At 40.6% G+C, this 14,170-nt stretch overlaps 2 protein-coding genes across 2 annotated transcripts; both read left to right on the top strand.

Moving 5' to 3' along the window:
* The first annotated feature begins 1,438 nt into the window (after positions 1–1,438).
* six5 (SIX homeobox 5) lies at positions 1,439–9,983 on the top strand. The gene is made up of 3 exons (XM_081372163.1): positions 1,439–2,171; positions 5,496–6,973; positions 7,071–9,983. The coding sequence occupies exons 1-3, from the start codon at positions 1,468–1,470 to the stop codon at positions 7,766–7,768; spliced, it is 2,880 nt and encodes a 959-aa protein (XP_081228289.1). The 5' UTR covers positions 1,439–1,467; the 3' UTR covers positions 7,769–9,983.
* Positions 9,984–10,810: 827 nt separating this feature from the next.
* six9 (SIX homeobox 9) lies at positions 10,811–13,624 on the top strand (the record flags this gene model as incomplete). Its single annotated transcript, XM_081373110.1, has 3 exons — positions 10,811–11,218; positions 12,108–12,271; positions 13,489–13,624. 3 exons carry the CDS (start codon positions 10,811–10,813, stop codon positions 13,622–13,624), a joined length of 708 nt encoding a protein of 235 aa, XP_081229236.1.
* Positions 13,625–14,170: the final 546 nt, after the last annotated feature.

The following is a 14,170-nucleotide window of genomic DNA, read 5'->3' as shown; positions in this document are numbered from 1 at the left end:
TCCCCGCCTTCCTGAAAAACAAAGTTTACATTCTTGCAAATGGATGATATGGAGGTACAGAGCTCTGCTTCATCTCATTCTGTCCTTCTGCTTCCAGGTGTGCGTGTCCTCTTTCACATTTAAACCCTTACTCTCCCTGTCCATCCAGCATGCAAAGTTTTAAAAAACGCACACACACACACACACACACACACACACACACACACACACACACACACACACACACACACACACACACACACACACACACACACACACACACACACACACACACACACACACACACACACACACACACACACACACACTCTCTCTCTCTCTCTCTCTCTCTCTCTCTCACACACACGCATGTTAGTTTCACTAATGAGGACATTGCATAGACTTGCATCGATTTTATATTTTATGGCCTAACCCAAACCGTATACCCCAAAATCTAACCATCACAGAAACGTGCAAAACACTAGATTTAAATAAAAACATGTTTTGCCTGATTTATAAGTATTTTTAAGTATAAAGGACCAGTAAAATGTCCTCTCTAGTCGGTTGTCATAATATTTCACTATATAGGTGAGGACATTTGACCTTCCGCCAAACCTGTACACACACACACACACACACACACACACACACACGTTATTTTCATGTTCTATGGGACTTTCCATATAACGATTTTTATACTGTACACACTGTATATTCTCTCCCCTTACACTAACCCTTCCCTTAAACCCGCCCATCACAGAAAACTATCTGCAGTTTTACATTTTCAAAAAAACATCACTTAGTGTGATTTATAAGCTATTTTCCTCATTGGGGCCAAAAAATGTCCACACAAGGACAAGGATTTCAGATATTGCCGTCTTTGTGTGTGGACATTTTGTGAGGTTTACCAGGAACACGTCACACACACACACACACACACACACACACACACACGTTGGTTGCATGCTGGACATCTCACAACATCTGTTGTCTCTGTGAATTTTCCTAGTGACACACTAAAGCAAAGTAGGCCTACACCCTGTTTTACTTAATATATAAGTTTAGGTTAGGCTAATAAAAAGACCTGATCAAATTTCTAAAGATCAATGGGTTCATTAAAGCCAATTCCAGTATGAGAACAGACAATCTACTACAGTATGTATGTATGTATGTATGTATGTAGATAGATCTTCATGTCCACGTGTGAGTCTGAAATGAGTTGTATACAAACACACACACTAAGAGTGAGTATTGCACAATGGTAAAGCAGCAGCAGGCCTGCGGAGGATGATGATGATGATGATGATGATGTCTGGATGGGGGAGGTTGACGAAACGCAGGGGCGTGACGCACGCACGCACGCCTCGCTCTGAAGCGGCGCTCGCTCGCTCGCCTACGGGAGAATGGGAGAGAGACACACAGAAGGGGAGAGAGAGACACACAGAAGGGGAGGGAGGAGGAACTTGAAGGAAAAAAGTTAAAATAAAAATGGCTTCCTTGTCTTTGGAGTCCTCAGAACAAACTGAAAACGGCCCAAAGGAGTCCACGCAAGACGAAGCTAAAGTGAAAGAGGAGACGGATCCAGATCCGGACCCGGACGAAGTTTCGGAACAACTGCTCCAAAGCTTCCAGAACTCGGCGCTCAGTTTTTCCACCGATCAAGTCGCGTGTCTGTGCGAAGCGCTCCTGCAAGCGGGCAATGTGGATCGCCTGTGGAGATTCCTCTCCACCATCCCTCCTTCGGCAGATCTGCTACGTGGCAACGAGACCCTGCTGAAGGCCCAGGCTCTGGTCGCTTTTCACCGGGAGGAATTCAAAGAATTGTACGCCATCCTAGACAGCCACGACTTCCACCCGAGTAACCATGGGTTCCTTCAAGACCTCTACTTGAAGGCGCGCTACAAGGAGGCTGAGAGGTCCCGGGGTCGCAGTCTGGGCGCCGTGGACAAATATCGACTGCGCAAAAAGTTTCCTTTGCCCAAAACCATTTGGGACGGAGAGGAGACGGTGTACTGCTTCAAGGAGAAGTCGCGCAACGCTCTGAAGGAATGTTACAAGATCAACAGGTATCCCACTCCGGTCGAGAAGAAGAATTTAGCCAAAGTTACCGGACTTTCTTTGACTCAAGTGAGCAACTGGTTCAAGAATCGCCGACAGAGGGACCGGACCCCGTCCGGCACCAACAGCAAAAGGTGAGTGCATTGCATTTCACTTAACTTTCAGGCCCAAGAGAGACATTCTTGAGCTGTAAACAAATCTCTATTGTGTGTGAGGTTTACACTAGGACGAGGGTGTGAGCTACACATATTGCAAAGTGCCCAGTCTTGTTACTTTCTTTCTTTACTGTATACTCTTCATGCAGGCCTATTTTATTGTTTGGGTGATGCATAGCTGTGAAAAAAGATGCATATATTTCTTGCACTATTTTTGTTAACTGAAGTGTTTGACAAGTGAAAATGACATGGAGATCTTAGAAAACACGGCTGAAAGCATGTTGCTTTGTTGTGAAATGTGAGATAGGGGCGCCAGGAGTGGCTCGAGTTTCCTGAAACTCTGCACCACAATGACTTTCTGTCCATAGACTGTCCAATCTCAGGATGGAGAGGACATTGAGGGGACTGAAGTATTGCAGAAGCCACACTAATGTCAGACAGTGTAGTTTTAGTGTTTATTATTATGTTCGTTTTTTATCAACTAGGGCTAGAGAAACTATTTACAAACTCTTTTAATAAACTGCTGTTTTGTTCCCTAAAACCACATGTATGTTGTGCAAATGCCTATATTTTCAAGATAACTTAATATAATGCAAAAAAAAAAATACAATAAATATGAAAAATAATGAAAATTCACATAAAAATACAAAAGTAGTACATGAAAACCACTCTATAAACATACCAAGTTTAAGAACTAAAAAAACTATGGAAATCATAATACTAATATTAAATGCATTGCAAAAAAATTTTTAAGTATTTTTTTTAACAGATCAAGAGATGGTACAGATTCCATGTTTAGTACTAAACCTTGAAGCTCATTCGACGCTTACATGGTATGTTTGGAAAAGACAGATCTAACAAGCTCTGTGCAGGAAAATGGTCTTTAGTAAAAGTTTTCTGTTGATCTGGTTTTATATATGCTAGCAATAATAAGCAAAATAGATATATGTACTACGGTAACTTGCCCAGTAAAGCTTTTAAAATAAAATTTAACCTAATTTAACCACTGTGTCATTTCATATAAATTACAAAGATGTGTACAGACACTTGCACCAGTTACAATTTGTAAAGCAGCATGATAGATTACATGCAGTAAAACAAAGGTGCATGCAATTCATAATTTACACCACTATAGTCCAATACTGACAACAAAAGGTACTCTGGACTAATCTATTCCTAGCAATAAAAAAAAAATACAAAAAACACTTTTTTTTTATGAAAATAAAAACCTAACCTTGGTCTATCAATATGAATACCAAAAGTCAATTTATCATCAAGCCAGATACCAAAGTATTTATAAGAGATGTCCCTCTCAAGATAAGTGCCATCAAATGTTTCAACCATAAAATCAATGGGTGATAATTAGTAGTCGACCGATATTGATTTTTTTATTTATTGCTGATGCTGATATTTTAGAGAACAGGGTGGCCTATGGTCTATACAAGGCGGTTATATGTATAATTTATTTGACTTAATTAATAAATTAGAACTTTTTGATTCTGAAATGCTTTTACAGTAGTTTCTCAAATAAAGAAATTGTTAAAAATATATGAATAAAAAGGAAGTAAACTCTAACCAACTTTTTTTTTTTTTTAAATAAAGACAAGGTAACTAATTTTACATACAGCACACAGTGAAAATGACATGAATATGCCAGTGGGCAACTGGATATAGCGCATCATAGTTTTGAAATCAAGGGTTTAAAGTTTGGCCATTGTCCAGTGACAGCTGAACCCTCCTCTCCGCATTTAGTTCACACGGACAGACCGTTATGCACAGAGTACACGTTTTATGCCGTATAAAAGTCCCATTTCCAACACATCTTCCAAAAAACTAAGAAAAGCGAATTGGCCGATGCCAATATATCAACCTTGGTGATAGGAGATCAGTTGACCACTGGTGATTATCTGAAAAATCATATATTTATTTATTTTTTTGTGTGTTTGGCACTGATTTTAAGGGCGTTTTCACACCTGAAAGTTAAAAAAATACATTTTATGTATTCGTTAAGTTTTGGTTTGGTTTCACATTGCAATTATGCGAGCACACTAAAGAACTTTACATGACATACTTGCGTCCTGTCGTCATCATTTATGTGGGCTGCATCTTGACATTGATTGGTTTGTAAACGGACGTACATCTGACGTCAGCGTGTTGTCAATTCGGTGGGTAACTTTGACAAGAATGAATGAACAGACACATATCGTTGCCACTATACTGTTATTATTACGGCATTCCTACCTGCAGCACCAACTATACTCGAGGCTAGTTAAAATTCGCCAAATGAACGTCCTCGTTGTGCATACATTTTATTGCCGATAATATTTTTGATTCGGACCTGTAACTTTGATTCGGATCAAACTGAAAAGTCAGAAAATCCGGACCAAACAAGGTAGGTGTAAAAGGGCCCTAAGTTAACAGGTGATGTCTGGAATAAATTAAAAGCAGTAGAGAGTAATCTAGGGGTTTTTGTCAGACCACAAGCTTTACTAGGTCTGGTTTTTAATTAATTAAGGTTTCTCCTCCATTGATACAGATGTCAAAAAGTTTTTGAGGATTTGACATTGATGGTAGACATTGATCGAAACTACATTAAAGGGTTAGTTCACCCAAAAATGAAAATTCTGTCAGTAATTACTCACCCTCATGTTGTTCCAACCCCGTAAGACTTTCGCTCATCTTCGGAACACAAATTAAGATATTTTTGATTAAATCTGAGAGCGTCTCACTCCTCCATAGGCTTCTAAGACATTACAACTTGCTGGTCCAGAAAATGTATTAAAGACATTGTTAATATAGTCCAAGTGACTCCAGTGGCTCAATCTTAAGTTTATAAAGCGACAAGAATACTTTTTGTGCGCAAAAACAAACAATAAAAACAACTTTATTCCATTTTTTATTTCCTTCTCTCTGGGCCTCGAGTCTTTTCACGTAGTGTTTTTGCGTAGCGCGTCTGTGTTGCACGTCACCACGTATCACACACATGATCAGCGTCGCCCAATAGTGAGCCTACGTGGTGACGTGCAACACAGACGCGCTACGCAAAAACACTACGTGAAGACTCGAGGCCCAGAGAGAAGGAAATGAAAAGTGGAATAAATTCGTTATTTTTGTTTTGTTGAGAGTGAGAAAGCTCTCAGATTTTATCAAAAATATCTCAATTTGTGTTCCGAAGATGAACGAAAGTCTTACGGGGTTGGAACAACATGAGGGTGAGTAATTAATGACAGAATTTTCATTTTTGGGTGAACTAACCCTTTAAGCCAAATGTAACCAAATGTAATATTTCTGTCTCTTCTTTAGTGAGTCTGATGGGAACCACAGCACAGAAGATGAAGCCAGCAAAGGAGATCTGGAGGATATTACAGACAAACCTGCTGCTCTAGAGACGGGCAGCTCCAATGCTTCTCTTATATCCCTCACTGGTGCTCCTTGCAGTACTGGTCAGCTTATTCTCAACAGCACCGGGGGATTCCTCACAAGCTCTCATCCACTGCTGCTCAATGGGAGCCCTATACTCTCAGGGGCAGGAACCGGGGTCATCATTAATGGGTTGACACTGAGCGATGGCCACACAGTCACTCTCAGTCCTGTTACAGCTAATGCACCATTGCTACTTAATGGGGCTCAAGTAATCTCCAAAGATGAACGAGGCATCGCTGATATGGAGGCCCAAGGCAGCCTGTCCACTGTGGTTCTGAATCCACAAGCCAATCTAACCAGCACAATACCTCTCTCTCTTAGCGAAGACGCCAAAACGGCCAGCAGCAATGTTTCTCCGCTGGATTTCATCAGTTTTCCTGAAGCCTTGAAGAATCCAGATAATAATCAGTCAGTGCCTACAAACTCTATGTCCTCGTCCACCATCTCTACTTCTGTCATCTCTGCCACGTCTCTTCCTTCGGTGATACTGGCCCCAAATCGTGTTTCTGCGTCAACAACTGGCTGTGTGAGTTCAGTCATCTCCAGTCCCATGGTGCCATTACAGCCAACACATCCACCGGAAATTGTTGTATTAGGAAAGGCTGACTCTCACTCACCAACTTGCAGCTCTGTGTCCAGCCCTCAGGTGCTGTCTTTACCCCAAGTGGTACCATCGATACAGGGCGTTCCAGTTTCTCAACTGATGCCACCTACATCCGGAGCCACAGTGTCATCTTGCCCCCAGCTTGTTCCAGTATCCCCGGTCAATCCACAGTTACCCCAAGTCCCCATTTCTCAGTTTCAGACACAGACCTTGCACATTGGTCCAAGATTTGCTCAAGCTCAGCATCAAAATGGCTCTACCACACTAATCACCAGTAGTGCTTTATCACTCCCCCAGATGGCTGATGGACATGTTACACAAGTGCTTACACCTCAGCTAGGAGATGAATCTACTTCAGCCACCCTTCAACAGATACAGACCTCTATGGGGACGCAAGTCATTCCCATCTCCTCCCCGACTCAAGTTGTTCCCATATCCCAACCCAAAGACTTAGGCCAACCTCAACTGGTCCCCCTGTCACTGCCTCAACTTATGCCTGTGACATCTATTGCGGGAACTCCAACTGGAACCCTTTCCTTCCCTCAGGTGGTCCCAGCAACACCATCTCTTTCCATCCCATCCCCAGGAGGTGCTTTCCAGATTTTGACATCTGGAGCTGGAACAGGACTGAGTGTTGCCCAGGGACCGATACGCCTTAGCCCAATAGGGCCTCCTCAGAGTGTCCCTACTGGAACCATCCCGGGTGTTCAGCTTCTCAACTCTGGGGTGATTCAGCTTCCATCTGCCTCTCCAGGTATGTCACATATGTTAATTTCACCAGCAGTGGAGAATAGATGTGTTTTTTTTTGTCTTTCTGTAATGAGATGTCTTTACTCTGCTTTTGTGTCCAGGCAACTTCCTCTTAGGGGGCAGTCCCATCTTAAGTGTTCAAAACGGCAAACTCATCCTTACTATCCCAGCTGGCATCCAGTTTGCCAGCATGCCTGTCAAGTCCGTCCCAGACAATTTGGTTTCAAGCAACAGCACCTTTGATCTTCAAACCTCAGCTGTACATCCACTCGAGAATCAACAAGCACCTTTACTCACTGCTCAAACCTTAAATTCACTACAACCATCTCCATTGGGATTTGTTGGGTCCTCTACGCTTTACTGCAGCCCTGAGCCAGGGACAATTGCCAACCCAACCCCAGGAGCCTCTCCGAACACCCCAGACTCATCCAGCACTCCCACTCCTACAGGCATCCTACAATCCCAGCAGACCCTTAGCCCTGACAGCATGCTGCCACTCAGTCCAATCTGTAGCGGTGTGGCATCTGGGCCCCACCTTTCCCAGCCAGTCTGGAGCCCTGTCCCACTGTCTTCCTCTGCTGGTCTGACATTATTTGACATACGTGGGAAAGGGGATCTTCCGGAGGACCCCGCTTTGTTAGGCCTGCCAGGAGGAGAGTCCCTCCTGTTGGGCACTCCTCCTCCGGGTGAGGACGTAGAGAGAGATTCTCAGCTGGATGAAGTGGAGGACATGGACGGGGACTCGAAAATTCTTACACAACTGCAGTCTGTCCCTGTGGATGATGACCTGGGCTTGTAATGACCAGTTCTGCTGACAGCCTGCTAGATGCAGTTCGTGTTAAATCTCAGCCTCGCTAGACCATGTCCCTGAAGCGAGAGGAACTATGATTCTTTCCTCACTTTTCCTTGTGTAGGTTAAGGCTTAAATAGTGGAAGTATTCAATCTAATAACTAAGTTGTTGAAAAGAACCTCTCTCATATATCTTGAATTCATTTGTGAAAACAATGTATTAAGCAAGGGCATGACTAGAGATTTTTATTTCAGTAGAGGTAAAGGCACTGCCGTTTTGTCAGATGACATTTGTATAACCAATATTCACCTCTAGAAATTTAAGTTTGAGTAACATGTTAGCTCTGATTTTGATGAGAAACAGAGCTTGTGGCTTGTTACAAGGCTGGTAAAAAGGCACTAATGTGTACAAGGCAATCAAGATGGTTTTATCTGGGAGTGAAGAGCATGCAGGAATGCCTTCGATTGTGCCTTACGTTTTAGTTACTTCTCATTTTTTATAGATAAAATGACTCTGACCAGAACTTTTATCATTTAAGCATACAAGTCATATTAGGTTTCCCTCCTAGAGACAATGTAATAGAGATAAGTACATGTTTAAGGCTATCCTGGAGTGAAATGGGTCTTGAACATGAGCTAGGCATTGGGAGCTTTTACTACAAAGCCCCTGTACAGGTGGCTCATAAAGATCCATAGATGCACCAGCAGCACCTTGCACTGGGAGAAGGAAATCCAATAGAACGGTTCAAGAAACGCACAGCACTGGGTTTAAATGTGCCTGTCACAACTGCATTGGATAAACTACATGCAACAGCTTGGTTCAAGTGCTGTTTCAATTCCTTTTCTTTACCTTGGCAAGATGCTTGGACATACTTTGAACACACAGTTGAAGCACTCCTACCATTTTTGTTGTTTTATATTCTTTGTATACGATAAGTTCATGATGGTGCACTAAGTTGACCATGGAAATCCTGTACGTTTTGATATGACAGATAATTGACATTGGTTTCCGTAGATAAACCATCGAGCTTACTCAAGCATTCCAGCTCATTACCATAAAACTGTGTATAAACGTATGTAGGCTCTAGTGTTTGAAGGGAATTGAAGTACTGAATATTAGTCTATGCAACTGTTCTGCATGATAACTGAACCCTAAGATTTGTTTACTGTTAAAAACAGCCACTTCATACACTACAGATCCACCATGTACATGTACAGTGAAATGTCTTTTTTTTTTTCATGTTTTTCATTTGTCCTGTTTTTCCTCTTTTTATATTTTGAAATCAGATATTTTTATTCTAGGATTTCCACATAGCTACAGGAAATGTGTCTTTTTTTTATTCACCTAATTTTATTCAAATGCAGTTTAGTCTAGGTGGTTCAAATCTACAAGTATGACTTTTTTTTTTTTTTTTTTTTTTTTTTACATAGCTGATTTGCTTAATGCAGAGCAGCTCTGTATGTTTTGCACATTTTAAAGTTTATTTGTGAAGCATTTACATTTTTATTTCTGGCCCTACAAGATTTGGTGCTATCTTTAAACCATTCAACTGTACATTTAAGGTTTTTGTGGAATATTAGGCCTGTGAGATTTTGATGTTTTTCTTTGGTGCACAGTAGTCAGCCTGTGTTAACTCTAGCCCAAAGTATACCTGTATTTGTATGTCTGTTTTTATTTCTAACAATATTTAATGCATTTACCAATTATTTTTGGTTCATTTTATAACCTTAAAGCTCATTATAGCTTAGGTCTACACTCCATTTTGTGTGGGTTTTTGCTTTGTGTAGCATCTATTTCACATTTATGTTACATAGAATGATGTTATATTGACTCACCAAAGTTCCCCCAAGCACCTAGACAATGTTTAAACTTTTTTGGAAAGTAAGGGAATGTGTGTGTGTGTGTGTGTATGTGTTTGTCTCTGAGTATTCCTATTACTCTTCCAGAATGTAATGGTTATTACGGTAATGCACATGTATTTTAGTCAGTAGTTATATTTGTTTGTTCTGTTCACTTTTCAATACTTTAAGTTCACATTCATGTACAAACAGAAAAAATATGCAGCTGATCAAACCAAAGACTTTTTTTTGTTGATCATTTCAAAGGGAGTTTTTGTCCTTATTGTAAACAACATCTCTTTTTACAGAGGTGTGTTTTGTATTGAATAGTTATTTTATTTTTTATATTCCATTTTATTGTGATATGTAATAAACATATATAATGCTACCTGAATGCTCTTTGTTTAAAATTAATATAAAGTTACATGTTTTTAGAGGCACTTTTACTGAAACACCTTCGTCTTAGTACAGCAACACAAAAATATATTGTTTTCCCTGTAGAAGGTAACCAACACACTTTCTTCATATCGTTACTCGCATGCATATGTATTAGATAGATAGATAGATAGATAGATAGATAGATAGATAGATAGATAGATAGATAGATAGATAGATAGATAGATAGATAGATAGATAAACACTTTTCTACAATGCAATGTCTAACCAAATTGTCTAACAAATTGCTGCCACCATGATTTGATTAGAAAATAAGATTGCCTTCACATTTAAATAAGCTCCATTGTGCACCTGACATTTTCCCCAGGTAATTGATACAAATACAAACAACACAGTCTGAGAGATCTGTGTGTGTGTGTGTGTGTGTTGGTGCCGTCTGTTTTTTTAACCCCTATGCTCTCCGGTTACCTGCATGTACCAATTTGTCTGGGCGGGTCTTTGTGGCTGAAGGTAAAACCTGCTAAAACAAAAAATCCGACACACTCATCAGCTGCACTTATTGGCAAACGATAAGTGCTTTTTTGTGTAGTTTTGTTCACACCGGACTACAAAAAGAGCTATTGTGAGAGCTCCTTCACCTGAGAGTTTCTACTCTGCATTCACATCAGAAGGTACTTTGATTTTGCACACTTCTTCTGTACGTTTCTCTTGTGAAGCTTGCATGTGTAGATGTAATATTGGGACATTTTACAACTTGTTTTGCAGAACAATTCCTCAGTGTCCCTTGAGAGGTCTTCCATCATCCTTGGTTGGATCATGGCGATGGGCTTCTCCCCGGAGCAGGTGGCATGTGTTTGTGAGGTTCTTCTCCAGAGTGGAAGCATGGATCGCTTGTCCTCTTTCTTATGCTCTTTACCTTCTGTTTCCACTTCGTCCCACGTGTGTGTGTCCGTGGCCCAGAGTCAGGAGAGCGTGCTGAAGGCGAGGGCTGCGGTGGCCTTCCACCACTGCCGTTTCTCTGAGCTGTACGCCCTGTTAGAGGGGAACGTGTTCTCGCCGCGCAGTCACCCTCTCCTCCAGCAGCTCTGGCTCCGCGCCCACTACATGGAGGCTGAGCTTCAGCGGGGACGGCCTCTGGGAGCCGTGGGGAAGTACCGCATTCGTCGCAAGTTTCCTCTTCCACGTACCATCTGGGATGGAGAGGAGACCAGCTACTGCTTCAAGGTTTTCAAGTCTGTTGGTGTAGGAGCACACTGTTTTAACCCTCTGATGCTATTGGGTCTTTTTTGACCAAAATTTTTTACGTTTCGTTTATAATTTTTTTGCAGAATTTTTTGCTTTATCGGAATGCTACGAAACTTGGGAAAGGTTTTGGCACTGACATGATTCGAAAAGGTTAAATGGTCCTGAAAAAGTCACACTTGTATTGTTCGCGGTCAAAAATGACGGCATTGGACATGATTGGGAATTAAATTCATCTAGTGGAAACGTTTGGTACTGCGGCCCAAACAAAATCTTACTGAAAGCAAATTTTTTTTAGATATCAACCTAAAATTTGGAACAGGGCTTGTTTAGATTTATGGCTTTGATTTTTTTCAGTTTTAGAGTAAAGCGTGTTTTGGAAAATATATATTTCTTATAAAAATTCAATTGAAATGTTTAATTTTTGAGCATTTTTTATAACAATAAATGTAACATTTTAACAACATTTTGTTCAAGTTCACTTTTTTATTTTTCACTTCAGCGATAATCTGCCAAGTGTCTTCTTTAAAAAGAGACCAAACTTAAGTCGCCAAAGCATTCAATATTTATGCCAGTTTATATTGGATATTTCATCTTCAGGACAATGCTCAAAAAGTTAACTACTGCAGATATAATTTAGTACAACAGAATCCCTTAAAAATACAAAATATTGAATGAAAAACGTTATCAAATTGAAATATATAGTACACTCATTTAATTGAAAAAATTGGCAGGCAATTTTTTGACCGACACGCGAACAGCATCAGAAGGTTAAACACAACAGGTGCACGTTTATTGCTTTAGTCTCAAAATAGTCTTGCTTCCGTTTCGGGGAGATTTGAAGAGGCTTTATTGCACCCTCTGCTCGCAGGAGAAGTCTCGAAGTGTGTTGAGAGAGTGGTACTGCAGAAAGCCTTACCCCTCGCCGAGAGAGAAGCGAGAGCTGGCGGCAGTCACTGGACTCACCGCTACACAAGTCAGCAACTGGTTCAAGAACCGGCGACAGCGGGACAGAGCCGCGACCAGCCGACAAGAGTAAGAGACACTCCCTCACTTTAAACACACGAGGAGCCGCTGCTGACATACTCTTACTTTCCAGTCAGCACTACGAAAAGTTTGGCTTTAGACCAGTGGTTCTCAACTAGGGGGCCTCAAGATGGACTTAAAGGGATAGTTCATCCAAAAATTTAAATTCTGTCATCATTTTACTCAACTTCAAGTTGTTCCAAACCTGCATGAATTTCTTTCTTCTGCTGAACACAACTGAATATATTTTGAAGAATATTTGTAACTAGTTGGGAGAAAATACTATGAAAGTCAATTGGGTCCCGTCATTTGTTTAGTTACCGACATTTTTCAAAATATCTTTTGTGTTCAGCAGAAGAAGAAAAATTCATACAGGTTTAGAACAAATTGAGAGTGAGTAAATGGAGACAGAATTTTTATTTTTGGGTGAACTTAAAATAAGACAAAACAAGCATTGAAAACCAATGTACAGGGTGGGCCATTTATATGGATACACCGTAATAACATGGGAATGGTTGGTGATATTAAAGTCCTGTTTGTGGCACATTAGTTTATGTGAGGGGGCAAACTCCTCAAGATGGGTGGTGACCATGGTGGCCATTTAGAAGTCGGCCATCTTGGATACAATATCACCAACCATTCCCATGTTATTACGGTGTATCCATATAAATGGCCCACCCTGTATTTCTTATTTTAATTCAACCCTTCGACAACAGTTTCAGGGTTTCCACTGTATATGAATTAGCCTAATTTTAAAAGTATGATTTCTTGGTCCGGAAAAGTATCCAATCTTATAACTCTAGTGGCATTTTTATACTTTTTATATATTTTTCTTTATAAAAACCTTTCTCGAAAACTGGAAATTGACTTTTCCAGTTTTCGAGAGAGGTTTTTAAAAAGAAAAATCTTTATAAATGCCACTAGAGATATAAGATTGTATACTTTTCCAGACCTAGAAATCATACTTTTAAAATTAGGCCAATTCATGTTTCCTTTGATTCATGGGGTCTTTGAGTTCAAATGTTTGAGAACCTCTGCTTTAAATAGAGAAAGAAAAGCAGTTGTTCTATTGTTTTTTCTCCATCATCGGCTCCATGCTGCCCTCTGCTGGAAGGGTCACAAACAGAACAATTCAGCACAGATCTCTAACTCCAATAATGCATTTACATATTCATATTTGGTCTCAGTTTGACATATTTCCGATTGTGTGTCCTGTGCTCCCGCAGAAGATCCTCAGGAGTGTTCCTGAGCTCTGATGAGGATCTCTCTCCTCCAGGAAGCCCCAGCTCCCTCTTCCCCTGCTCCCAGCAGCTCTCTGCCCCCCCGCCTCCTCTCAGACACCTGGGACCAGCACACTACTGAACTACTGTTCTTTCATTTAAAGGTGCTGTAAGTGTGTTTGCACATACACGAATTGTCTGAAATAGGTGTCGTTATAAACCAGAGCCGTCTCTGTTAGCCTGAGACTCTGTAAACTGCAGTCAGGGGAATGTGCGGGCGAGTTTCTGAAGCGGGTTTGGATGACAGTCTGGCAGAAATCACTTACAGCACCTTTAACAAAACAGAGCATCGACTGTCAGCATATGCCAGAATTTTTTTTTATTTGACTATTTTTGTAACTTTTGAAAATTTGGTAACACTTTATTTTACAGTGTCCTTGTCACACATTACATGTATTTACTTTATTAAGAACTATAAATGATGCATAATTGCGTGCAACTAACCCTAAACCAAACCCTAACCCTATAGTAAGAACATGTAGATAATTATTATTACTCAGTACTTCAATGTATAATTAAACTAACAGGGACACATTAAAATAAAGGGTTACACTTTATTTTAAGGTGTCAGTATTACAGTGTAATTATGCATTTAAGTACTGAGTAATAATAATAATCTACATGTTCT

The sequence above is a fragment of the Scardinius erythrophthalmus genome (genome assembly GCF_964197995.2).
Source record: "Scardinius erythrophthalmus genome assembly, chromosome: 8".
NCBI lineage: Eukaryota > Metazoa > Chordata > Actinopteri > Cypriniformes > Leuciscidae > Scardinius > Scardinius erythrophthalmus.
Note: the sequence above shows the minus strand (reverse complement) of the source record. Positions and strands in the feature narration are given on the sequence as shown.